Source organism: Ursus arctos, unplaced genomic scaffold (assembly GCF_023065955.2).
Source record: "Ursus arctos isolate Adak ecotype North America unplaced genomic scaffold, UrsArc2.0 scaffold_20, whole genome shotgun sequence".
Taxonomy (NCBI): Eukaryota; Metazoa; Chordata; class Mammalia; order Carnivora; family Ursidae; genus Ursus; species Ursus arctos.
Genome location: NW_026622875.1, coordinates 5,382,538 through 5,407,666, shown reverse-complemented (window position 1 = coordinate 5,407,666; position 25,129 = coordinate 5,382,538). Strand labels below are relative to the sequence as shown.

At 36.2% G+C, this 25,129-nt stretch overlaps 1 protein-coding gene and 1 non-coding gene across 4 annotated transcripts in view; both read right to left on the bottom strand.

Annotated features, from left to right (window-relative positions):
• Nucleotides 1-10,171: 10,171 nt before the first annotated feature.
• KPNA4 (karyopherin subunit alpha 4) overlaps nt 10,172-25,129 on the bottom strand; it is a 54,758-nt gene continuing 39,800 nt past the window's right edge. For all 3 annotated transcript variants that reach the window (XM_026497401.4, XM_048216138.2, XM_026497402.4), the window contains 6 exons: nt 23,269-23,397; nt 21,815-21,919; nt 18,614-18,685; nt 17,074-17,236; nt 14,488-14,582; nt 10,172-12,153 (listed from right to left, as the gene is read on the bottom strand). In XM_026497401.4, the coding sequence (XP_026353186.1) occupies nt 12,055-12,153; nt 14,488-14,582; nt 17,074-17,236; nt 18,614-18,685; nt 21,815-21,919; nt 23,269-23,397 (663 nt within the window). In that variant the 3' untranslated portion in view covers nt 10,172-12,054. The remainder of the gene's footprint in view (nt 12,154-14,487; nt 14,583-17,073; nt 17,237-18,613; nt 18,686-21,814; nt 21,920-23,268; nt 23,398-25,129) is intronic.
• LOC113254198 (small Cajal body-specific RNA 7) lies at nt 22,750-23,062 on the bottom strand. The gene has a single exon (XR_003315715.1). It is a non-coding gene; the product is annotated as a small Cajal body-specific RNA 7 (non-coding RNA).

Genomic DNA, 25,129 nt, shown 5'->3' with positions numbered 1-25,129 from the left:
TGAATTGAATATATTTTATTACTCATCATACTAGCTCTTCTGGATAATATGCTGCAGCTTCTATATTAGAACTTGCTGCTCATCTTGCACTTTTATGTTACGGAGATGCTTCTTTCCTTAACACTCATGAGCCAACCTGTTAGCATGAACTTTTCTTCTGCAGCTTCCTTACCTCTCTCAGCCTTCATAGAACTGAAGGGAGTTATGATCTTTCTCCAGATTAAGCTTTGACCTAAGGGAATGTTGTAGCTGGTTTGATCTTCTATCCAGACCACTAAAACTTTCTCCATCTCAGCAATAAGGCTGTTTTGCTTTCTTATCATTTGTGTGTTCACTGGAGTAGCACTTTTAATTTCCTTCAAGAATCTTTCCTTTGCATTCACACCTTGACTAACTGTTTGATGCAAGGACTTTGTACAAGAATATTATGAAAAATTATATGCCAACAAATTGGACAATCTAGAAGAAATGGATAAATTCCTAGAAACATATAACCTACCTAAAACTGAAGCAGGAGGAAATAGAAAATTTGAACAGACCAAAGACCAGCAGTGAAATTGAATCAATAATTAAAGAACTCCCAACAAACAAAAGTCTAGGACCAGACAGCTCCACAGGAAAATTCTACCAAACATTTAAAGAAGAGTTAATACCTATTTTCAAACTGTTCCAAAAAACAGGAGAGGAAGGAAAACTTCCAAATTCATTCTTTGAGGCCAGTATCATCCCGATAACAAAACCAGACAAAGACACCACCAAAAAAGAGAACTACAGGCAATATCTCTGATGAACACAGATGCAAAAATCCTCAACAAAATACTAGCAAACCGATCCATTACAATACATTAAAAAAGAACCATTCATCACGATCAGGTGAGATTTATTCCCAGGATGCAAGAGTATTTGTTTGTTTCTTGTAAATTGTTCAATATTCACAAATCAATCAGTGTGATGCATCACATCAATAAAAGGATAAAAAAACATATGATCATTTCAACAGATGCAGAAAAAGTATTTGACAAAGTACAACATCCATTCATGAAAAAAACCTTCAACAAGGTAGGTCTAGAGGGAACGCAACTCAACATAATGAAGGCCATATATGAAAAACCCACGGCAAACATCATACTCAATGGGGAAAAACAGCTTTCCCCCTAAGTTCAGGAACAAGACAAGGATGTGTATTCTCAAGTTTATCCAACATAGTACTAGAAGTCCTAGTCACAGAAATCAGACAAGAAAAAGATATAAAAGGCATCCAAATTGGTAAGGAAGAACTAAAACTTTCACTGTTCACAGAAAACATACTATATACAGAAAACCCTAAAGACTCCACCCCAAAATTACTAGAACTGAAAAATGAATTCGGTAAAGTTGCATGATACAAAATCAGTGTACAGAAATCTATTGCACTGCTATACACTAATAATGGAGCAGCAACTGAAATTAAGAAACCAATCCCATTTACAACTGCACCCAAACCAAAAAAATATCTAGGAATCAACCTAACCAAAGAGGTGAAAGACCTGTACTCTGAAAACTATAAAATACTGATGAAAGACATTTAAGACGATGCCAAGAAAATACATTCCACGAGTATGGATTGGAAGAACAAATATTGTTAAAACGTCTATACTACCCAAACTAATCTGCAGATTTAGTGCAATCCCTATCAAAATGACAATTTGTCAACCATAAGAGACTCTTTTTTTTTTTTTAGATTTTATTTATTTATGTGACAGAGAGACAGCCAGCGAGAGAGGGAACACAGCAGGGGGAGTGGGAGAGGAAGAAGCAGGCTCCTAGCGGAGGAGCCTGATGTGGGACTCGATCCCGGTACGCCGGGATCACACCCTGAGCCGAAGGCAGACGCTTTAACGACTGCGCTACCCAGGCGCCCCATCCATAAGAGACTCTTAATCTTAGGAAACAAACTGAGGGTTGCTGGAGGAGAGGAGGGGTGGGGAGATGGAGTGGCTGGGTGATGGACATTGGGGAGGGTATGTGTTTTGAGAGCTGCATGTTGTGTAAGAGTGATGAATCACAGACCTGTACCCCTGAAACAAATACTGTGTATGTTAATGACAAAAATAAAAGAAAAATGATGAAAATGTCAGGTGGTGACAGCACTGTGTTAGACCAAGCACAGGGCCCTGCTGAGCATGGGACTCCAGCAGCACAGGTCATATGCTAAGCGGGCCCCGCTCAGGACACACCATGTTTATCCCACATTCTAGTTTGTATGCGTGTTTGGAATTCCCTTGGCCAAGAATGCCCTGTATCAACCATCTGTCCCCACACGATTATCCCTTGAAAATGTAAAGGTCCAGTTCTACCCTTGGTAGCCTTTTGTGAATATTTGTTCTTCAATCACCTGTGGCCTAAGGCTTTATTTATCTAAAAAAATAAAAAATAAAAAAATGCCAACAGTATCTCTCACAGAGCTAGAATAACAATCGTAAAATTTATATGGAACCAAAAAGGCCCCAAAAGGCCAAAGCAATTTTGGGAAAAAAACCCCCAAACTGGAAATATCACAATTCCAGATTTCAAGTTGTATTATAAAGCTGCAGTAATCAAAACAGTATGGTACTGGTACAAAAACAGATACACAGATCAACAGAATAGAAAACCCAAAAATGAACCCACAATTATACGGTCAATTAATCTTCAACAAAGGAGGAAAGAATATACAATGGGAACTAGGAGGCAGTATGGTGATTTCAGAGAAAGCGGACACTAAATTGAGGATCAGTGGGCATGTCATAGATGATCGTTGAAGTGTGACTACTGTACTGTGTCTGCATAGATTAAAGGGGATTTAGTGTGAGAGGAGAATCTGGGTTGAGAAGTAAACTCTTTAAGCATTTATTGACCAGAAAGAAAGATGTGATAGAAAGGAGACAAAATGCTGGCTAGGAGTCTAGGACAGCATGAGAGGAGGTAGCAATGATCAAAGAGGAAAAACAGTGAGGTATTGTGAAAATCTAGTGGTCAAGTATCTAATGTTTTTGAGTCAAGATAAAGAGAAAAATTGCCCATTTAATGAAATGTAGGCATTGATTTTTCAAGGGCTTTATAGAATGATGGGACAAATGAGATTGTAAAGGGTTGAAAAGTGAATGAGACTTGAGCATTTGGAAGGCGCAAACTAACTTCTCAAAAGAACTTTGGCTTTGACAGTAAAGGGAGGATGGTGTAGTAGCTGGAAGGGGAGTGCTGCACTTCTATTTTAAGATAGGAAACAATTGTATATGTTTTAGTGTTGATAGAAAGAATCACACTGAAGAATAGTTGGACAGAAAGAAGAGAGAAGCCATAATTCATAGTGTGAGATTCCTCAGAAGTAGCAAGAAATAGAATTCAAGACAATGGGACTGCCCTGGTTATGAGGCAAGATATCTTCTTAAAGGGAGCAGAAATGAGTGGATGAGTTATATATGTGGATTAAAAAAAAAATTATTTGAGCAGCGGGAGGGGCAGGAGAGGAGAGAATCCCAAGAGACTCCACGCTCAGCACGGAGCCTCACATGGGGCTTGATTCCATGACCCTGAGATCATGACCTGAGCCAAAATCAAGTCAGTTGTTCAACTGACTGAGCCACCCAGGTGCCCTATATGTGGATTCCTAATCTGGAAGTGAGCTGAGGAGTTCCTCCCATATAGTTCTCTTTGCCATCTCTCCCCACCAAAATAGGAAAGCCCATCTACTAAGAAAGAGGGGGGAGGTGGGGGTTGAGGGTTTGAAAAAAATCAAGTCTGAATAGATGAAGCAAAGCCTGAAGTTGGAGGTAAGTGAATCCAGAGATGCTCAGTCTACATTTTTTGTGTGCTACATCAAATGCCCCGATACAGTCCCCAAATAGTGGGGTCTAACAAAGGTATCATGTACATCTATCATTGTACTTACTGCTTTTTGTTTATCCACTATGACTGTGTCTCTCCCCATAAACTGAGAGCAAGTGCTACAGTTTAATTGGCTTTGTACCCTGAGCTACTGATTTAATGCCTAGACCAATGTGGTTTCTCAGATATTTGTCAAATGTAAAAATGAATAAAGCTTCTGTGTTTATTTGCAGTAAAAGTTAAAGGAAATTTCCCCTAGCTGTTGTAAGTGCTTATTATCTACCTAGGATATTCAAAGTGTTTTACATGAATTTTTTAAAAAAGATGTTTTATTTATTCATTTGAGAGAGACAGAGAGAGAGAGAGAGAGAGAGACAGAGAGCATGAGCTGGGGAGGGGGGGGCAGAGTGAGAGGGAAATGCAGACTCCCCACTGAACAGGAGCTCAGGACAGGACTCAGTCCCAGGCCCCCAAATCAGGACCTGAGCCGGAAGGCAAACGCTTAACCAACTCAGCCACCCAGGTATCCCTGTTTTACATGAACTCACTCATTTAAGCTGTAAAATAACCCACTGAGGCAGGCATTATGATTATTTTCCATTTTTCAGATAAAGAAACAGAAGCACATGGAGTTAAAATAACTTTACAAGGTCCCACAAGAATTAAGAGGCAGAGCTGGGATTTGAAGCCAGATTACCAAATGGGCCAAGGTCTGAATAATTGCCGAAGGCCTCTGCAACAGGAGGAAAAGAATGGGTAAGCACCACGGTGATTATCAGAATTGTTTAGACTGGGACTAGACAAAATTGAGGGAGTTCCTTGTGCTTGCTCTTAATTATTTCTACCAACTAAAATGTGTACAATTGCTATTCAGGCAGAAGAAATCTTACGCAATGATTTCAATGAATGCTGCAACATCAATAACCAAAACAGCATTCTAGTAATTTTGTACTACAGACAGCCTAAAACAGCAACCACTTACCTTGGATAGTTTCTTTGTAAAAACACCTACTGATATGATGCAAAGTTATTTCAATAAAGTACAGGTTTTAAAAAATTACATCAATATTAAGATAGTAGGTTGCCTCAGCGTCACAGTATGTAAAACTGGTATTTGAAAACCCCAAGAAGATCCATTTTAAGATCTCACGTGTGTCAGATATCCAGATCTGATATTGGGTAAAACATCAAAAATGAAGAAAAGAAAAGACCATTCATCTGGCAAGGGATGAAACAGCTTTCCTTCTGATAGGAAGCATTCTGTGAAGCACTGCCTCAACTGCAATGAGGCAAATTTTTATATTCCAAATAGAAGGATGATTTCTAGAAGTCGTCCCTACAATCAGTTTGTCAGAGAGGACGCGTCACTATTATTGGAAACCTTTACAGAATTCAAGGCACCTTCATGGGGTTTACGGAGCTTTGTTTATATGGAGTTGTCACCCTAAGAAGCTTACAATCCAGGGCAAAGAAAGATGGAGAAATGTGGATGTGATAAGAGCAATGACTGACAGACTCCACAGACTGAAAAATTACCATAAATGTAAGACGCACATTACAAAATAAGTTAATGGGGACGGCAAGGGTAGTAGACAGTACTGGACACATTCAGCTTCCTGAAGACCGAGATATGGAAAATTCAAGGTACAAATGAGCTGAGAAAACCAGGATGCAAAAAAGACACCCCCTATCTACTGCCTCTTCACAGCTGGGCAGAACTGCAAAACGAGGAACGTGGGGATAGAGAGAACAGGAAAACAACTTTTCAGTTCTCTTTAGCACCTCTGAGCACTAGGACTCAGACTGGAACAATGTTACTAAACTTAAGTACCTTAACAGCTGTCCTATAACCATCCTAAAAGGGTTCAAAGGGGGTGAAAAGTAAAAGCAGTTTCTACGCACCAGTTATATAGTCACAAAAGTGGGACACCCTAAAGACCCCACCGGGAGCTAACAGATTCGAGGCAGAATGTTAACTGTTTATGGAGAGAGCACAGTGGCAAGTGCGAAGGGAACTGGCTGGAGGTAGAAAATACCCATAATAGGTTAAGTTTTACATTAATGACCCGAATAAGGGGATAACTTGTAAAAAACAAAACAAAGTATGGTATTACGGCAGGAGAAAATAAGCCTATGTTGATTCCTTCCCAATCCCCAAATTATGAGCCAAAATGGGGAGGTTTTTCTGAGATAAGAGATATACCCCAAGCTGAGTCCAAGAGTTGGATATTTAGCATTGATTAGTACGCGCAAAGAGTGAAAAAGTAACTGTGTACACAAAGGATGGGGGAAAGGTGGCTCACAAGGCTCCAAAGACAGAGGAATGGAGAAGACAGGATGCTGAATGAATTATCTGGAAGGCAGATAACTGGAGACTGAGAGCATCAAAAAAGGATATAAATTTAAGCAGATTAAATATATTTTTTTGATAAGACATTTTTAACAGTTGTTTGGAGTAAAAACAGATGAGGAAATCTCAGGTAAAGTTAGAGAGTAACAAGGAACCCATCAGCTATACAAAACAGAAGTACGATCTAGGCAGGGAAAACAGGATTCATGCTGTTCAGAGTAACAGAAAAACTGAGTAGAAGAGATGGTAAAAAATTTCTTCATGAACAAAACTGTAAGAACGGATGGTCTGGAAGAGCTAAGTAACCTGGAGTAAGCAGCATATTTGGAGCGGCAAGAGACAAAATTTGTGGAGAGAAGGCAGAAACCGACACAAAAACAGAAGCAGTGATAAGGTAGTAGTGCAGTCTTCTGGTAAGAGGTTGATCAGAATCCTTCAGCTGCCCTTCCTCACAAGTTCCAGCTGTCATTTTTATAAGCAGTATAACTTTACATGGATATTCTGAACCAAATTTGTCACCTAAGGGGCTGAATGTAAAGGGAATATTAAAAATTAATGGAACTGCTAGGTTAAGTCTTAGCGAAACATACTTCATCTACTCTCCTTGCACATTGTTGCTGTGCTAGTTAATATGCAATCTGACGCTACAGTCAAGTCTAGTTGCTTCTGGTCGCACCAGAATACAGAATTGACAAATCTTCATTTTTAAAATCTTCCTTTAATTTAGGAATTTGGATTATAATAAGGCTGTCAATGTGCACCTTGATTTTCTTTAAAGGGATCAGAGTATAACTTTTATTACTCCTATTTTTAAGAACATAATTAATGTGCTTATTTTTTAAAGGGTTGTAGATAAACCTTTTACTTTTTTTAAAGTATGGGTTATTTATTGTTAAAGGATTTTACCTATTTGTCAGAGAGAGAGAGAGAGAGCAGAAGAAGGGGGAGAGGCAGGCAGAGGGAAAAGCAGGTTCCAAGGAGCCAAATGCGGAACTTGATCCTAGGACCCTGGGATCATGACCTAAGCCGAAGGCAGAGGCCCAATCAACTGAGCCACCCAGGCATCCCTCACTTATTTTTAAGTAATCTCCACTCCCAATGTGGGGCTTGAACTCATGACCCCAAGATCAAGAGTCGTATGCTCCACCAACTAAGCCAGCCAGGCAACCCAGTGTGCTTGTTTATTAAAAAAAATAATTTCTCCTTTAAATATTCAAAACGTCAAGCTTGTTAGGCATGGATTTGCTATTTTGGGAATATGGGAACAAATTTCTGGGCAAAATTTTCTTGCCTAGTCATATTAAATTACTAGCTCACATTTAATGAATTTTGCAAAGGAGTAAAATAATGAAGAAGTAAAAAGATACAAAAATTTACCAGATATCCTGACCTTCAAAACAGTCAACAACTGAACCTTTATACCTGGATCCTAACTGAACTTTTATACATAGGAAGTAAATAATTCACCAACCCGCAGAAGTTAACAAATGGTAACTGCCTTTGATTGAAGCTAAACTTGCCGTTTATAGCTCACCACCTTAGTATCTACAATGAAAGATTCAACTTTGAAAACTCAAAAAGAAATCAAGTAATTTCAAAACTCTCAGGCAAGCTTTTATTAGCCATTCCTCAAAACAGTTAGAAAAAGCTGTATCAAGGCTTTATGCATTGATTCACGAATTTATAAATGAACTATTCTAGATCGACAGCTGAAGCACAGCGTCCAATGGTATGGGAGTTGAGATCTAGGTCTCATCTGGCCCTTAGGAGCTGTATAACCCTGGACAAGTCACCTCTTGGCAAGCATCTAAAGGGGAGGGTTAAGACAGATCATTTATACTCAGAAATTCACGACTCCTAGGATCCCCTAAAGCTGCTATGCTTATGCATTTTGGGAGGAAGGTGGTCCATAGCTTTCATTAAATTTTTACAGGTGGTCCAAAAACAAACTTGCAATATATTAGGGGATCACTTCTAACTTGCTGTAGGGTCTAAAGACTGATACTCCTTTGCAGTAGGCAGAACTCTTAAGATGGCTCCCAAGATTCCCTGATGCACATGCCCTTCATAATCCCCTTCCCTCAAGAGTGGGCAGATCTGTGAGAATGATAGATATTACAGGTTACCGTACAGGACAAAGGGGAAGGGATTCTGCAGGTGTAATTAAGGTACTAATCAGTTTGGCTTTGAGGTGATCAAAAGGGAGATTATCCTGGGTGAGCCTGACTCAATCAGGTGAGCCCTCAAAAAGAGTAGGTTTAGGGGCACCTGGGTGGCTCAGTCGTTAAGAGTCTGCCTTCGGCTCAGGTCATGATCCCAGCGTTCCGGAATCGAGCCCTGCATCGGGTTCCCTGCTCAGCGTGAAGCTTGCTTCTCCCTCTCCCACTACCCCTGCTTGTACTCCCTCTTTGCTGCCTGTCAAATAAATAAATAAAATCTTAAAAAAACAAAAAGAGTAGGTTTAGAGCCTTCTCTGAAATCAGATTCTCCTGCAGGCCTTGAAGTGGCAAGCTGCCTTGAACTCTACAGCTGCCAAGAAATGGATTCTGCCATAAGAGCACGGAAGAGGACCCCGAGCTTCTGAGGCTGTGGATCTGGCTGAAACTTGACTGCAGCCTTGTGAGGTCTTGAGCACTGGATGTAGCTAAGCTGTACCTGGGCTCCTGGCCCGTGGAAACTGTGAAATAATAAATATATGTTGGTTTAAGACATAAGTTTGTGGTAATTTGTTATATAGCAACAGAAGATACATCACTTCTTAAAAAATACAAAGCTTAGCTTAATTTCTCTTTTTTCTCGAAGGAACTGAGGCAATGGAAAATCCAAATAAGGTGCTCCATAAATTACGTTCATGTTACAATAAAGCCCATCACTTCGCAATGCAATACCTTGAAAGAAACAAAAAACCTATGAAATGCAGTCAACCAGGTAAGCCTAAAGTTAAGTCTTCCAGATATATTTTTAATGATCAGTCAATAGTTTTAATTATAGGAATGTTCTGGTTTTGGTTCAAAGTAATGTGGAAAGTACTAATTCTATCATGACACAAAACAGAAAGGAAAAAATATCTTTAAAGATATATTTTAGACTACGGCTCCTCACACATGTGTAATAGAACGTTCTTATTTTTATACAACTTGAGAAGGGCTCAATGCTCCAAAAAAGCAGTTTAAGACATGAAAAGTCATGAACATTAAGCTTATTAAAGGCTTACTATTCCATTTCTTCCCCTCCTCACAAATAATGCTCTATGTTAAAAACAAATCAAGTTTCTTAATCAGTGGAGAATAAAACGAGTTGTGTTTAAATCCACTAACTCTGCTGAGACAAATTTCAGACAGTGAAAAACCCCTCCAAGAATTCTACTATGAAATCAATGTCCCACATAAGACCATAGGTAGAAATGAAATATTTAGACCGTCAGGTAGCCCTTGTATTCACAGATGTTGATATCATCCACAACTAGGATTACTACAGGGTTAACTATTTTATAAAATCATTTGGCCTATTATAACCTTACTTTGAGCTAGATCTGTTTACTAAGAAACATGGATTATACAAAATACTGGTATGGTCAACTTCTGTTAATTTAAGCCTTCTGTAAAAAAACCCAAAAAACAAAAAACAAGCTTTGTATGTAATTTGCCATTTGCAGCCATGTGTTGAAGTTACAGTTATATGTAAAATATAGTTCAAGTAGTTTCTCTCAGTCCATCTTGCTGGAAGAATAAGGGAAGGTCAAAATCTTGGGCTGGACAGGGAGAGAGCAGAAGCAAAGACAGTGTCACCTGAACAGATCCAGAGGGTTAGAATATTGATATGTCTATACTCAAAGTACAGAACTTAATAAATTTCTTCTGTTATGTTGGCTCTAGGTCAAAAGCTTAAGGACAATCTAAAACAAGCCACTGATTTATACTCTATGTTTATATTTATATATATTAAAATCCAAACAGCACACACACACACCCCATGTAAAACATTGCTTTAAGTTTTAATGTTTATTTCCCCAAGACAGCCTAGCCTGCATTCTACTTGGATAAATTTTACAAGCTAGTTTTCTGCTGCTTCTAGTTTTAAACTTTAACCATGTTTCTGATGACAAGGAATGCTGCAAAAATACTCTAGTTCAACAAAGAGTTATGATCACAAAATAATTTTTATCCATTCTACAGTGTTTCAGAATTACCAGTTGATTTTAAACACAAAGTAGATATAGATGCTAATGGTGGCTAATCTGGTATGTTTCTTATAGCAAACTGTTGTTCATGCAACACTTGTGCTCAAAGGGGAAGGCACAGGATCTCCTACAATGAGCCACCTTATAAAGAGTTCTTTTTGTACAAATTAATTTACGTCACATTTAATTTAGTGTGCATAACCTCAAAACTGAGGTATTATTCCAATTTATAAAAACCACTTGCATAACTTTTATGCAAGTTTAAAAATACAAAGTTTTCTCCCTAAAGTGGCTCAAAATAGATTGTTCATGGCTGCCTACATCTAAGATAAAAAGATTCTAAAACAATTGAACAGATTAGGCATATTATTAAAGGTGTTCAAACCATTACTTGATTTGTACATCTACTCAAACCTCTTCATCGGTCTTTATTCAGCAGTACATATGCACCAAATTCCATTTTAGAAGTTTCCATATCATTTTCATAGAAAACAAAGTTTGAAAACAAGTAACATTTAAACACAGCACGGTATTCTACCACAACTGAAACTTTTTTCTTCTTCTTCTTTACAGGACTCAACAAAATCTAAAAATGAACTATGCTGTAGATTTACCTCATGCAAAGATCTTTATGTTATCTCTGAAAATGAAAAGGATGGCTTTTTAAAGCACATTTTACTGTTTTATACTATTATGGCAACTTGTGTACTGCAACACAGTCTATTTTGAGGGAAATTTATGATTTTTTTCATGCAAAAATCTACACAAATTAGTTTTGATGATATGGAAAGCTTTTCATAGCATCAAACATTCATCTGGTGCAAATGCACAGGGAAACCTTCCTGAAAAGTTTTCTGACTTGAGAAGCAACTAAAAAGCCATACTAGGTAAAGTAAATAAAAACTAAAAAGAAAAAAAAAAGGAGGGGGGTGGGTAAAGGGAAGAGGGGGAATAGAAAACACAGGCTGCAGAGTAAACCAATGTCTGCTGCTAAACCGGTCTTTGTTTTCATGTCCAGTGTACATTAACACTTACGATCTCACTCTGATGATTTACTAGGTTTGTTATCAGCCCCCTGAAGGCGAATCAAGCTTGCATGCGTCCACATACAGCACCACAACCATACTCTCGTACACAGTCACTCCAGGACTAGGAGTCTGCTTCATGAGTGAAGAGCCCTAGATTTGAAAGATGAACCTGACTCCCTATCACTGAGCCAGACATTCATTCAACATTGTCCACTCACACATTGCTTCACAGCAAAGCCTGGGCTCGTTTTCCTTTGACTTATATGGGCATCGTATCCTCTTTCATGCTCACAAGGCCTGAAGATGACAGTACTTCACTTTCCCTCAATTGATACAGAGTAAGTCAATGTTCCTTCTCAGGCACTGAAGATCTGTGACCTGTAGCCCTTTTTACTTTGAACAACCTAAATAAGCATCCATGTAAAGTTTTCATTACATTTTGCCACTCATTCTCACTCGCACCCACTCGCCATCTTGACCTCATTTGGGCATTTTCTGTGATTCCAAATGAAATCTTCACATTTTCTTTCCCGATTTAATGCAGCAGCAGATCCCATGAGCCAAGCTTGATGGATCAAACCTTTTTATATATATGTATATATATATATATATCTCAGTGCTGCATTGTACCTAACCTCCACAACATCGTTCTAAAACTGGAACCCTTCTGTTGGTACGTTGGCAGATGAATTGAAACCAAATGTTCCACCTTGTATTGCCTCTGGAACAAGGCTAGGATCTTCATCAATCTAAAGGAAAAAAGAAAAAGTAAGTGATAATTAGTTTTAAAGGTCACATAAATAACATTATAGAAATATTCTCATTTCCATAAAAAAAGTACGAGAGAGATGATGAGAGGCAACATTGTCCTACCATCTCTTTAGAAAGCTGAAACATTTTGTAAAGGCTTTTTCTTAAAAGACACCCAAACAAGACGAAACTTAAAAGAATATGCAAGATAGGTATCTTCCAACAGAATGAAATATAAGTAATAAACTGGAGATGGTCCTACATCTCAATCTGAGAGGATGCTCATTATAATCTCCCTTTTACCTGGGCAAATAGATAAAAGTTGAGGACATTAAAAAACTTAATGCTGTCACTTTTGGAGAGTAAATGTAATCTTTAGTTAATTTTTTACTAGCAGCTGTACACAAATGACATTTGGGCTTAAAACAGTAAAATACTACCTGTGCTATAATATATAAATACTATTCTATAGACTTTATGCCTACAGGTTCTTTTCTGAAATACCACAAAAATCACTGACCTATGGTATAGTTCCTGTAAATATGCACATCACCTGAATCATTCTTTTCACAATGTAAGAGATTAACAGAGAACTTCATGCTAAGGTATTAGAAATCATAAGGTCTTCTGTATATCTAATTGCAAATTACAACTCCCCAAAATCCGACTTTAGAGCATGTGATAAAAGCTACCCTTAAAAGAGTGTTTTTCTGGATTTTAATTCTGACTGATTTAACTAGCATTATATTCTAAATAGGACTTAGCTTGATCATAGGTAAGTAAACAGTCCACAAATTTTCTTTTCCAGTATTGTCTTTGCCAGGTTCATGTTCAAATCATATACACTTAAGAAAATATTTAATAACATTCCATTCTTTTTTTGATAATGTGGAAAAGTTTGGGGTATATGAATTATTTTTTGGAAAGCTGAGAATTATCAAAAAATCCACTGGTGGCTGTATCTAATCAGAATTTTCTAAGGAATAACTGCCTTTAGATTTACTTTTCCAAAGATGCAACATTAAAAATAAGTTAATACTTTAATTTCAACTACCATATACCGACAATATGAAGATACTTTGTATACTACACCTTACATTTATATAGATTAACTATTGTCATAAAGGATTTATTATAGAATATACCAGTATCACTGTTTTATTTATAAATATTTATGCTAGTACCAATACAGAATTTGAGAACTATAAAGACATCAAGTGAAAATAAAGCCTGACTTGTCCAGTGTCAAAAAAAATTCTTATAACTGAATAGCAACAAACAAACAATAACCAATTAAAAAATGGGCAAAAGACTTGAACAGACATTTCTCCAAAAGACATACAAAAGGTGAATAGGTACATGAAAAGATGCTCAACATTACTAGTAATTAGGGCAATGCAAATTAAAACCACAATGAGGTATTTCCTCACATCTGTTAAAATGGCCATCATTAAAAAGACAAGAGTTAACAAATGCTGGTGTGGATATGCGTACTGTTAGTGGGACTGTAAATTAGTACAGCCACTATGGAAAACAGTATGGCAGATCCTCAAAAAAATTAAAAATAGAACTATCATATGATTATTCAGCAATTCCACTTCTAGGAATATATTCAAAGGAAATGAAAACAGTAACTCAAAAAGACATCTTTGCCCCTATGTTCACAGCAGCATCATTCGCAATAGCCAAGGCATGGAAATAACCTAAATGTCCACCAACAGATGAATAGATAAAGAAAATGTGGTGTATATATACACAGTAGAATATTATAAAGACTAAAAGGAAACCCTGCCATTTGCGACAACATGTATAAACACTGAGGGCATTTAATGCTAAGTTAAATAAGTCAAACAGGGAAAGACAAATACTGTATGCTCTAATTTATATGTGCAATCTTAAAAAAAACAAAAAACAAAGCTCATAGGAAAGATCAAACTTGTGGGTACCATAGGTAGAGGGTGGGGGCAGAGAAAAGTGGAGGAAGGTGGTCAAAAAGTACAAACTTTCAATTACAAGATTAAAAAAAAAGATACTTTACAAGTAAACCTTTCAGCATTCCTGCAAAATAAACAAAAAGTCCTCATTCTATTTTTAACTATTAATGGCAATAAATCTGTAAAAAAGAAAAAGTCCTTATCTTCTTTTGCCTTTAGAACCGGTACTACTTTTGAATGCCCTGAGGGACTTTAAAATATTAAAATATTTGTTTCTGAAAGTGACATTATTTTAATTCCATTCCAAAAAATGTATGTCCTAGCTTATATTATTTCTAGACTTATGTTTATACATAAAACTATACATAAAACTAAGAAAACTATAAAATTATTAAATACATCATCTGAAGAGAAGAACTGATCAATGATCTCATAGGCCAATTTGTAGATGTCTTCATTTTCATGATTTTGAAGTTGTTCAATTTTCTCCAGTCCTGCAAGAAATTTTATGCAGTGAAACAATGGTAATATTAAAAATATAAGAACAAAAAACTTAGAATTATCTTGGGACCACATAATCCCAATTTTTGGACTGCAAATCTATGATTTTGGGGACTCTATTCTAAAGGTGAATCTTAAAAAGGTTTTTATGCACAAAGATACTGCATATTTACCTTAAAAAGTTAACCTGAGTGTTTAAATGCATACAAATGTTTAAGCAAGCAACGGACACCTCTCTACTCAGCAGAATACTATATAACCAATGTTTATAAGGAATAAGAACATGGATTACTTTTGTTTGTTACAAGTTAAAAGCAGATTCTTTCTATTTTCTAGCCTCTGCCAAGTTTTTCTAATAAGCACGTATAAAAACAATGAAGATACTGGTGACTGATAAATACGAATGTGAAGACATCTGTTAAGTATTATGGAAAATGGTCACGATCAATGACAGTGTTTCAGGGAGAAGGGGAATTTTCCCTATAAACATTAACAAGTTTATTAAATCACAGGCAGAAACACTAGAAAGACTATGCAAACTTAACTGATATGCAAATTACATCTTGTTTTGCTTTACGGGAGTAATAATTCTAAGGCTTCTGAAGTTAAGTGAAATTGCCCTTTCATGAGTGTTCTTCCTTTATTCCTTACATGGGAGAAGCTGTTTTGGGCTCATTTCTCACTCTACACACACTACTTAGTGGGCCTGCCTTAAGTAAAAAATAATTTAGCAAGGGGCAACTGGCTGGCTTGGTCAGTGGAGTATGCAATTCTTGATCTCGGGGTTGTTTGAGCCCCATGTTGCGTGTGGGGATTGCTTAAAAAAAAAATCTTAAAAGAAAAAAAAGAATTTAGCCACTACGATAGGGTGAGGACTTGTTCTTTTCTGGGCTTCAAAAGCATAAAATTAAAATGCCTGCTTGATAATTCCACCAGATGTTTCATGGGTACTTAAAACTCAAAATGTCTAAACACAATTTGTTACTTGCCTTTCCTCAATTAAACTATTCATTCTACCGTATTCTTACTTTGTGATAATAAACAACTTGAAATCGGAGAGAAAGCCTAGTAAGTTCCCCTTTCCCTCAATACTCTTATCATCAAATCTCAAAAACCTCAAAGTCATCCATTTATTGAATCCTGTCATCATTTATTGTGGCCCGACCGTTATATACTTTCCTAACTGGTTTCCTGCCTCCAACGGTCCCATTTCCCTGATATCCACGCTCCATTTAAACATACCAACCCCTTAGGTAAAATCTTACAATGGCTTGTAATACCCTGGGGCAGAATTCACTGGGGAAGCTTATAACATACAGATTCCTGGCATTACCTCCAGTGATGAGGGCAAGGCTCATATCTGGATTTTAACTTTAATATATAAAAATAGAATTTTTAATAATTAAAGTGTTTACAATGGGGAAAAAATAGTTCAAATTTTTAAACTATATTTGTTTTTAATTTTTCTGGTACTCAACTTCTCAATTAGGTTCCCTAACACTGTTCTCCATCCTCTGTTCCTAACTTGATAGTTATGCGTTTTCTGTTGCTCTGTCACTTTAGTAACTTTCAAAATACTTCTTTCTTTTAAGCCTCTGAACTCCACTAAGCAAATTGAGGATATGGTTCTCCTACTCTTACAGTTACTTCTCCTTTCATTTACTTTTCAACATCTGTCAGATATACCTTTCCTTTTGTGCTTACCCGGGTTGGTAATATTTACATTTTACATACAGCTACAATTGAGTCTTCCATGTTCTATCTACATGGTACTTCTAGGAGCTGAAAGCTAAGACACGCTGTTTACATTCTGGGTGGCTCTGGCACAGAATCAGATTTAGAACTATGGCCCTACAGAATCAAGAATCTGCTGTGCTACCAGGCTTGTAAGACTGCAGGAGCCTGGTTGGTGGCTGTATCTCCAGCCTCATCGTTAGGCAGTTTCTACCCCATACTTTGTGATTCAGCAACACTGAACTACTTATAATTTGCTGAATGCTAGGTCTCACCTCAGACTCTGCTCATGGTGTTATCTTTGCCTGGAACACCTCTCATCCCTTTTTACTTTATTAATCCTTATTCATCTCTCAAAATCCAGCTCAGGTGTCACTTCCTGCTTCTTCCAGGATGGATAAGGTATTTCATTTTGTTGTACATTTCTATTAGGGTAATTAGCACATTAAATCAGTTCATATTTAACTCCATGACTAAACTACATGCCTTGAGGGCAAGGACTGTGTCTCGTTTACCACTGTTTTCCCAGTACCTTAGCACAGTGCCTGTTCAATACATGGCAGCCAATTCAGTTACCTAAGCATATGCAAGAAGTTGAGCAGGACTGTACATATAGAATATAGTATTTACTTTATTCTGTTACTTGATAATCTAAGACAGAAAAATACAGAAGTGCTACATTAGTCAGAAAATAAAAGCAGTTACAAAAAGAACATTAAAATGTGAAATAATAGCTTATAATAAACTTACCTCCACATTCTTCTATAAGATTGGCTATGGTTTCTGCCTCATCTTCAGCCATTTTTAATATATTACTTAGTCCATCAAGTACTACTTGCACAACTTGCGCATCTTTTACAGTCAGCAAGTTGCAAAAGGGTGGAATAACATTTTGTTGGATTAGATAGGCCACCTGAAGAAGAAAAACACCATGACAAAATAAACAAGCGAATTTTGTGTACCATATCTCACTGAAATAATTTTGACTTTAAAATTCTGAGTATGGAAACATGACCTCATCTTTCACATGTTATGACAGACTACATTAGATTATTTTATCATTAGATTATTTACTATGCGATTCCTTTTCCTTTTAATGTAGTGTTTACTTTTCTTGAACTTAAGAAAAAATAAGTGAAAATGAAGGAATCACTCAACTTCATATGAAACATTTGCCATAAGGCGTACTTTCTTCAAAGGCCCCTTCCTCCCCTTTAGGATTAAAAAATTATGAAATCTGTAAAGAGGCTGGATGATATATATATATACATATATATATATTTTAAAGATTTTATTTATTTATTTGACACAGAGAGAGTACAAGCAGGGGAAGCAGCAGGCAGAGGGAAAGGGAAGAGCAGACTCCCCGCTGAGCAGGGAGCCCGATGTGGGGCTCGATCCCAGTACCCTGGGATCACGACCCGAGCCAAAGGCAGATGCTTAACCATCTGAGCCACCCAGGTGCTCCTGGATGGTATTTTTTTAAAGCTACAGTTGTTCAATGTGAGAGTGCTGTAACATTTAGAACCCTCAAATATCTAGCCACCTTCAATTCACTATCCAACTGGTTCTATAATATTTTCCTATCATTTTTATATTTTGTTATAGTCATATTTAAGTGGATTCATTGCTCACCACCAGTCTATAGCTTTTCTGTGACAATTATCAGCTTATTGTTTATCAGCTCTAAATTCACCCTTTTTACCTATTTGTGAAATTTATCTGGAACCTTTAAAACTCATTTTCTTTTACCAGTTGGCACAATGTTAAACTTTGTTACTCACACAACTCCAGAATGAGCGCCTCTTTAAACTTTACACCCTAGGCTCCTGATATTCCTTTTCCTAATTCCTAGACCCAGCCTTTTGGTTTACATTTGTTCCTTGCTTTGTTTGCTGCTGGTAAATTTTTGTTGCTGTTTGTGTTCTTTTTTGTTGTTGATGTTCACTAGTTACGAGACTCTGTGATGTTGTTTCATTCTGCTCTATTAAGCTAAAAAGTCCTGTTTTTTCCTAATACTGTTAAAAAAAAAACAAAACCAGATAAACCCCTGTCTACATATGTTTTGGTCTTACCATGGATTAGAAAATCTTTGTAGGCCAAGACGATGTAACATTTCTCATCTATAAATTATAACTTAATGGAAGTCAAGATGACACTTTTATATGGGAAAAAAAAAATCACAAAACACCTGTTATCTTGCTATTACTTTAAATTATGATTTAACTGAAATCTAAATTATCTGTACTGTTATATTACCAGCTTTGAGAAATAAAAGAGCTGAACTTACTTGATCTTTCCTCCCACTAATTGTTAAGTTACTTATGGCCCAAGCAGCTTCTTTCTGAGTGCCAAAATCCCCCTGCAAAGGATACAAATCGCAACATAGTTTAAATTGGGGGAAAATGTCTGAAATGATTTTCAACTGCTTATTTCCTCAAGTTTTTTTCTACGCTTTCTATATGCATACATAATTTTTACTTAAGAAAAGATTTTGAATTCAATTTACCGTAAATGAACAAAACAAAACAAACAACCCCCCTCCCCACACACAATTTACCCTAAACAAATGTAGACTCCCTATTGCAAACTCTCCTAGCAACAAACTGACTTGGTATTACTGTTCAATTAAATCAGATTAAATGAAGTAAGTGATAAAATAAAAGTAGTCCAAAAAAAAGGGGGAAAAATGTACATTTCACTTTAATCAAAGGAATGTCAAGTATCCTTTTAAACACAAAACAAAGTTTTAAAAACGATAACTCCACCATTAATGAGACCATGATATAAAAACATCACCCTCCTACCTTACCTTCCAAATACAAATAAAAATCGTTTAAAAAGTCATATATATGATTTAATAATATACTTACCAATACATTTGATAATCATATGAAGTTCTCAAAGGTGAGAATCTCTGAGAACTTACCAAGAAAATAATTTAAAACACAGTAGTATTATGTATCTCTTTAGATACTATCTTAGTAGCATATACTAGTCAAAAAGTAAAGCAACCAAAATTCTCAACAACAGTGGAATGACTAATTACAATAAATCTGCTAGATGGAATAATAACCTGTTGTTAAATATAAAGAAGACTAGCAACCTGGAAAAATGCTTACAATCAAGAAAAAACTTTTATAAATGTGAAGAATAAAAATTAATATTGCAGTGGGATATCTATTTTTATATAGCAGACTGGTAAAATGCAAGTATCTATCAGTGAGGCTGGTAGGACTGTAAAATGGCACAATCCTTACAGAGGGGGTGATATTATACAGCAAAATTTACATATATGCCTTTATATAACCAAAAAACCCTAAACAAAAATACTAATTTCCCCAAATAAAAAACAGAAATAAATAACCCAACTTTATATCAAGTTGGTGACTTAATCACACATAAAAAAATTATTTCAAGTGACATATCATCTTTAAGTAATCACTGATGGAATACATCCTAAAGACAAAACCCCTCAAGGAAATCTTAAAAGTGGAGTAGTTATGTTGTTAGTGGCAATGTGATCTTGTTATTTTGATACATTTTATGTATCTCAATATATATCGCAATCTTTTTAAAAAGATTTCCAGTATAAAAGATAAAAATGTAAAATCAATGAAGAGAAAATAAGAAGTTTATCTGAAATACCCAGTACTATCTGATAGTTTCTCTTCATTCATGATTTATTTCTTATGAATTCTCATGTTCACAAAATTACTATATATTTTTCTACTTTTTTTTTTCCAAGTAGGTTCCATGCCCAATGTGGGGCTTGAACTCATGAACCTGAGGATCAAGAGTTGCATGCTCTACTGATTGAGTCAGTCAGGCACCCCTACTTTCTATTTTCTAAAAACAAAACCAAACAAAACCAACACATTATCACCCATTTTGTTCACTCAGGCCTAGAAAAAAATGACAACCTTGTAGCAGCTATCATCCTTAGGGACTGACCTATGATCTTTAAATACTATCTACTACCTAAAAGGACACCCTGGAGAGTCTAGGTCAGGAAATACATAACATAAGCTTGAGAACTATGTCATATTCAAAAGTTAGGAAGCTCTCAAAAACTACTGGGGTGATGTAAAAAAGACACTGCTGTTTGGGTTAGGGAAAATCTGAGTTTCAGAAAAAATAACTACAATGGACTAAAACTTACAAAATACATATATATGAAAGTTCATAATTTCCTAATGACACTAAAAATTCCATCCTAGTATCCTTTTGAAGTTGTTAGGGAACGATGTTATTTTAAAAACTGAGTGAATAATGGGACACCTGGGTGGTTCAGTCAGTTAGACATTATGATTTTTCATTCCAGCTCAGGTTCTGATCTCAGGGTTGTGAGTTCAAGTCCTGCATGGAGCCTACTTAAACCTACACACACCCCCCAAAACAAAAAAAAACTAAGTGATAATGAGAATTTATCTTGCCTTTCTTATATGAAACATATTTCAGAGTAAACCAATAGCTGATAAAGAAAAAACGTTTTTATTGAAAAATCACAGTTAATATATAAAGAATGACAGAATTAGAAAGTCACCATTTTGCAGTTCCTCGTAAAATTAGGGATCCACGCAATGATCATTAGTGACTACCTGAAAACCACTAGGCAAAGACTGATGGATAGGTTTATAACAATCACCTGGAGTAGGCTCATAACACCTGAGCTCACTCATCAATCTGAAGAGGACAGATGTAGGACATCTGGAGATATAGGACAAACAGTATATGCCTTCTGATGTGAATCATTAGGAAATACAGAGTAGTGCGTGAAGCCTTGCCTGAACTGATCTACCAGTTTATAGGAAACGAAGCCTTTATTACCAGTTTGTAGAGAACATGGAGGGAAAAAAGAGTTTTCTTCTCTTTAATTACAGATCAATGTTCAGAAAAAACCCTCATGCTGTGACTGTGACATTTTAAATTGTCTTTCCCATACATTAATGTAAAGCAGGAGAGATGATACAGCATTCGATTAAACAGCACACTTACTTGCTGTTTGATTTTGGACAACTTATTTGTCTTACCATAGTTTCTTCGCTGTTTGATTTTGGACAACTTATTTGTCTTACCATAGTTTCTTCATCTTAAGCTCATGGCGTTGCAGTATTACATGAAGTAATAGATGTGGAGTGATGACAACAATACGTAAGCATTTATAATCAGCAGTAATAATTATGATTTTGAATATTATCATCAGTAATAATGTGTTTTTTAAAATAATGATGTATTTTTAATAAATCCCAGGATAATGGTAATATTGGTAAAGGAATGATACAGAAGAAGGGTCAGGGGTTCTTAAAAAGAAATGTTTTTTATATGTAAACACTGCTAGTTCAAAGTTTTCACATTACTACTACTTTCCCGTAGCATTAATGCCGCTGTACAGGTTCTAACTAAACAAGCAGAGGCATATATTCACATAATTTGTTAAATTTAAATCCTTTTCCTCTTACTCAAATTATATACAAGATGAAATTCTTACCTTATCCAAAAGGTGTATTATCATTGGTACAAGATTGGCATCAATTACTGCTTGAACCTGCTGCTGATTTCCCGCCGTGATGTTAGAGAGGAACCACACTGCTTCCTGCAGAACAAGACCCCTTCAATATTTCTCATTAAAAATTAAAATCTGCATCTGAACTAAATTCTCTACATTTGTACAATGTCCAAATGATTTTATTATAGAATGAGTTCCATAATAAAACTTTCAGGAATCTCAACTCCTCTATCCCCCCACCTTCCATATTTTCTTTGAACAAACTGTTAATGGCCCTAACCCAAGTCATAATGAACAAACCCTTCTGAAAAATTCTTGAAAGCACTGTTCCCAAACATAAGACTCAAAAGAAGCTTGTCTGAACAAATACTAAGGAATCCAGGAGCTGTAATACAGATACAAATCCCAAAACTACTGTAAATGAGATTCAGCATCCCCCTCACATAATGTGCGTTATTCTCTATTCTATTGTGATCAAGAATGCTAGCCAAAGTCGGTAAATCTCAATCATCCATGATAATGGAGACGTGAATATTGAAATAGTGGGTTGTTTTGGTACACTTATCGGTAAGTCATTCACTGCACCTCTCAAGAGCTGAAATGGAACCAGATGTTTGATTGTTTCACTGGTCTACCTTAATGATCTTTTTATGCTACCCTTTACACTTAGTGGTGCTTACTGCTTTTGCCAAGATGATGGCAGTCAAGTGTTTCACAAGTTTCACAGACAATAAATGTACACTGAGACCAGTCAGCATGAAAATAAGACAAAATATCAACCTCATATCCTATGGAGAATATTACTGTCATTTACCAGACACAATAAATTTATTACATTAATCAATGTAAGGGGAAACATTTTCTTTATTTGAAGAGAAATTAGTAAACAAATGTGAAGCTAATGTGAAGTAGGCTCTTTGGATCAGATCACAGGTTTCATGAACCTGTTAGAGATTTTAGGGTGCTAGGCTACTTAGGTGAGCTGTTCTTGGGTTATAATCATCGGCAATGTTGTAATCAACAGCCCATGTATTTCTACAACAGCCTCAGATGCACTCCAATATCAGCATCACCAATCAGTGCCCCCTTTCAATAGCCTCCATGAACACATACACACAAACACACATTCGATTATCTATAAAATATTAAACTTAATTACTAAACTTACACATTAAAATTTTCCAGTCACACAACATTCAACACCCAATTATCTCTATTTCATCATTTCCAAGAGAGCCAAATTTGCATTGTTTACAACTGGTTTTATATACAGAAAATCATATAAGTCCATGAACAAAATACTCTATCTTCTCTTGATGTCTAAATAACAGTTTATATTAATAATCATTATAGATACTTCTGAATCCCTAATTTTACAAATGAAAACTGCTGATACTTAATGTGTTACTTATTAAGTAGTATTTAAAAATACTTACTTTATTAATTTTCTCTTTGGGATGTGTCAGAAGTGCTGGGAAGTGTGAAAGAGCATCACAGTTCAAAACTACTTGTGTTTGCTCATCAGTTCCAGTAACAATGTTGCCCACAGCTCGAAGTGCTGCAGTCTGAAACAAAAGACTTAATGAGATGTTCTCTTATGAAAGATACACTCTTTCATTCATGCCAACCTACTATTTTTGAGCAAGTTGTGTCTGATACCGATTTAGGAACAGAAGAGTGAATAGGACAGGGTTATGGAGCTTACACTACTGTAGAAAATTGTCAATATACAAACGAATAAGGATAATTTTGGATAGTAATTAGGGCCATAAAGACAGTAAGTACTTTAGATTTTTGCTTCAGAGCTTCAATTTATTCCAAACAAAAACACAGTACTCTTCTGAAGGACAGCAGGAGCCTGCTTAGTATGAGATTTCACTATCATATGAATTTGAATTATCAATTTTTTTTTTAGCTGTATTAGGTCATTTTCTGTCAAGTTAAAGCTTTTTGGGGGCTAACTTTAACATTTACAAGACAAATGACGCAGTTTCTCCCCCTCAGTTGAGATGTAATTTAACAAAAAATTCACCCTTTCAAAGTGTAGAATTCAGTGGTTCTTATATATTCAAAGTTGTGCAACCATAATACACAATTCCAGAACATTTTTATCACATCAAAAAGGGGTATCTGTACCCATTAGTAGTCACTCTCATTTCCCTCACCCCTGGGGGGGTTCCTGACAGCTACTATGCCTGAGACGTCTCTGTGGATTTGCCTACTCCAGACATTTCATATAACTGGAATTAGACAGTAGGTGGCCTTTTTTGTCTGGCTTCCTTCACTTAACATAATGCTTTCAAGGTCCATTCATGTCGTAGCATGTATCGATACTTCATTCCTTTTCATGGCCAAATAATATTCCACTTATATGTAAGTGGATTGTATTTATTTACCTATTCATTAGTGGATGAACATTTGGTTTTCACCGGCTATTATGAACAACAGTGTCATAAACATTTGTGTGCAAGTTTTGGGTGAACATGTGCTTTCAGTTCTCTTGGGTACATATGTACCTGGGAGCAGAAGATGCTGGGTTATACGGTAACTCTATATTTAACTTTCTGAGGTACTATCACACTGTATTCCAAAGAGGCTGTACCATTTTACATTTCTATAGCTGTATAAGGATTCCACTCTCAATACAACCTTGCCAAAACTTAACGTCTTTTTGATTATACCATCCCGGTGGGTATGAAGCGTTGTTTCATTGCAGCTTTGATTTGCACTTCCCTCATGACTAGTAATACTGAACATCATCTCATGTGCTTACTGGCCATTTGTATGTCTTCTCCAGATAACTCTTTAAATGTTTTGCCAATTTTTAATGGGATTGTCTTTTTATTATTGAGTTGTAAGAATTCTTTATGTATTTTGGATACTAGTTCCTTTTCAGATACATGATTTGCAAATACTCCCTTCCATTCTGTGGGTTGTCTTTTCACTTTCTTGATGGTCTCCTTAGAAGCACAAGTTTTTAATTCTGGTGAAGTCCACATTTATCTATTTTTCTCCTTGTTTGCTTGTGCTTGTCATATCATATCTAAAAAATTGCTGCCTAATCCAAGGTCATGAAAATTTATGCTTGTTTTAAGAGGTTTACACTTTTAGCTCTTATATTTAGGTGTTTGATCTACTCTGAACTATTTTTATATATAGGGGGTCTAACTTCATTTGTTTACATGTAGACATTCAGTTTCAGCTCCACATGTTGAAAAGACTGTTCTTTGCTAACTGAATTTTCTTGGCACCTTTGTTGAAAACCAACTGATCGTAAATGTATGGGTTTATATCTCG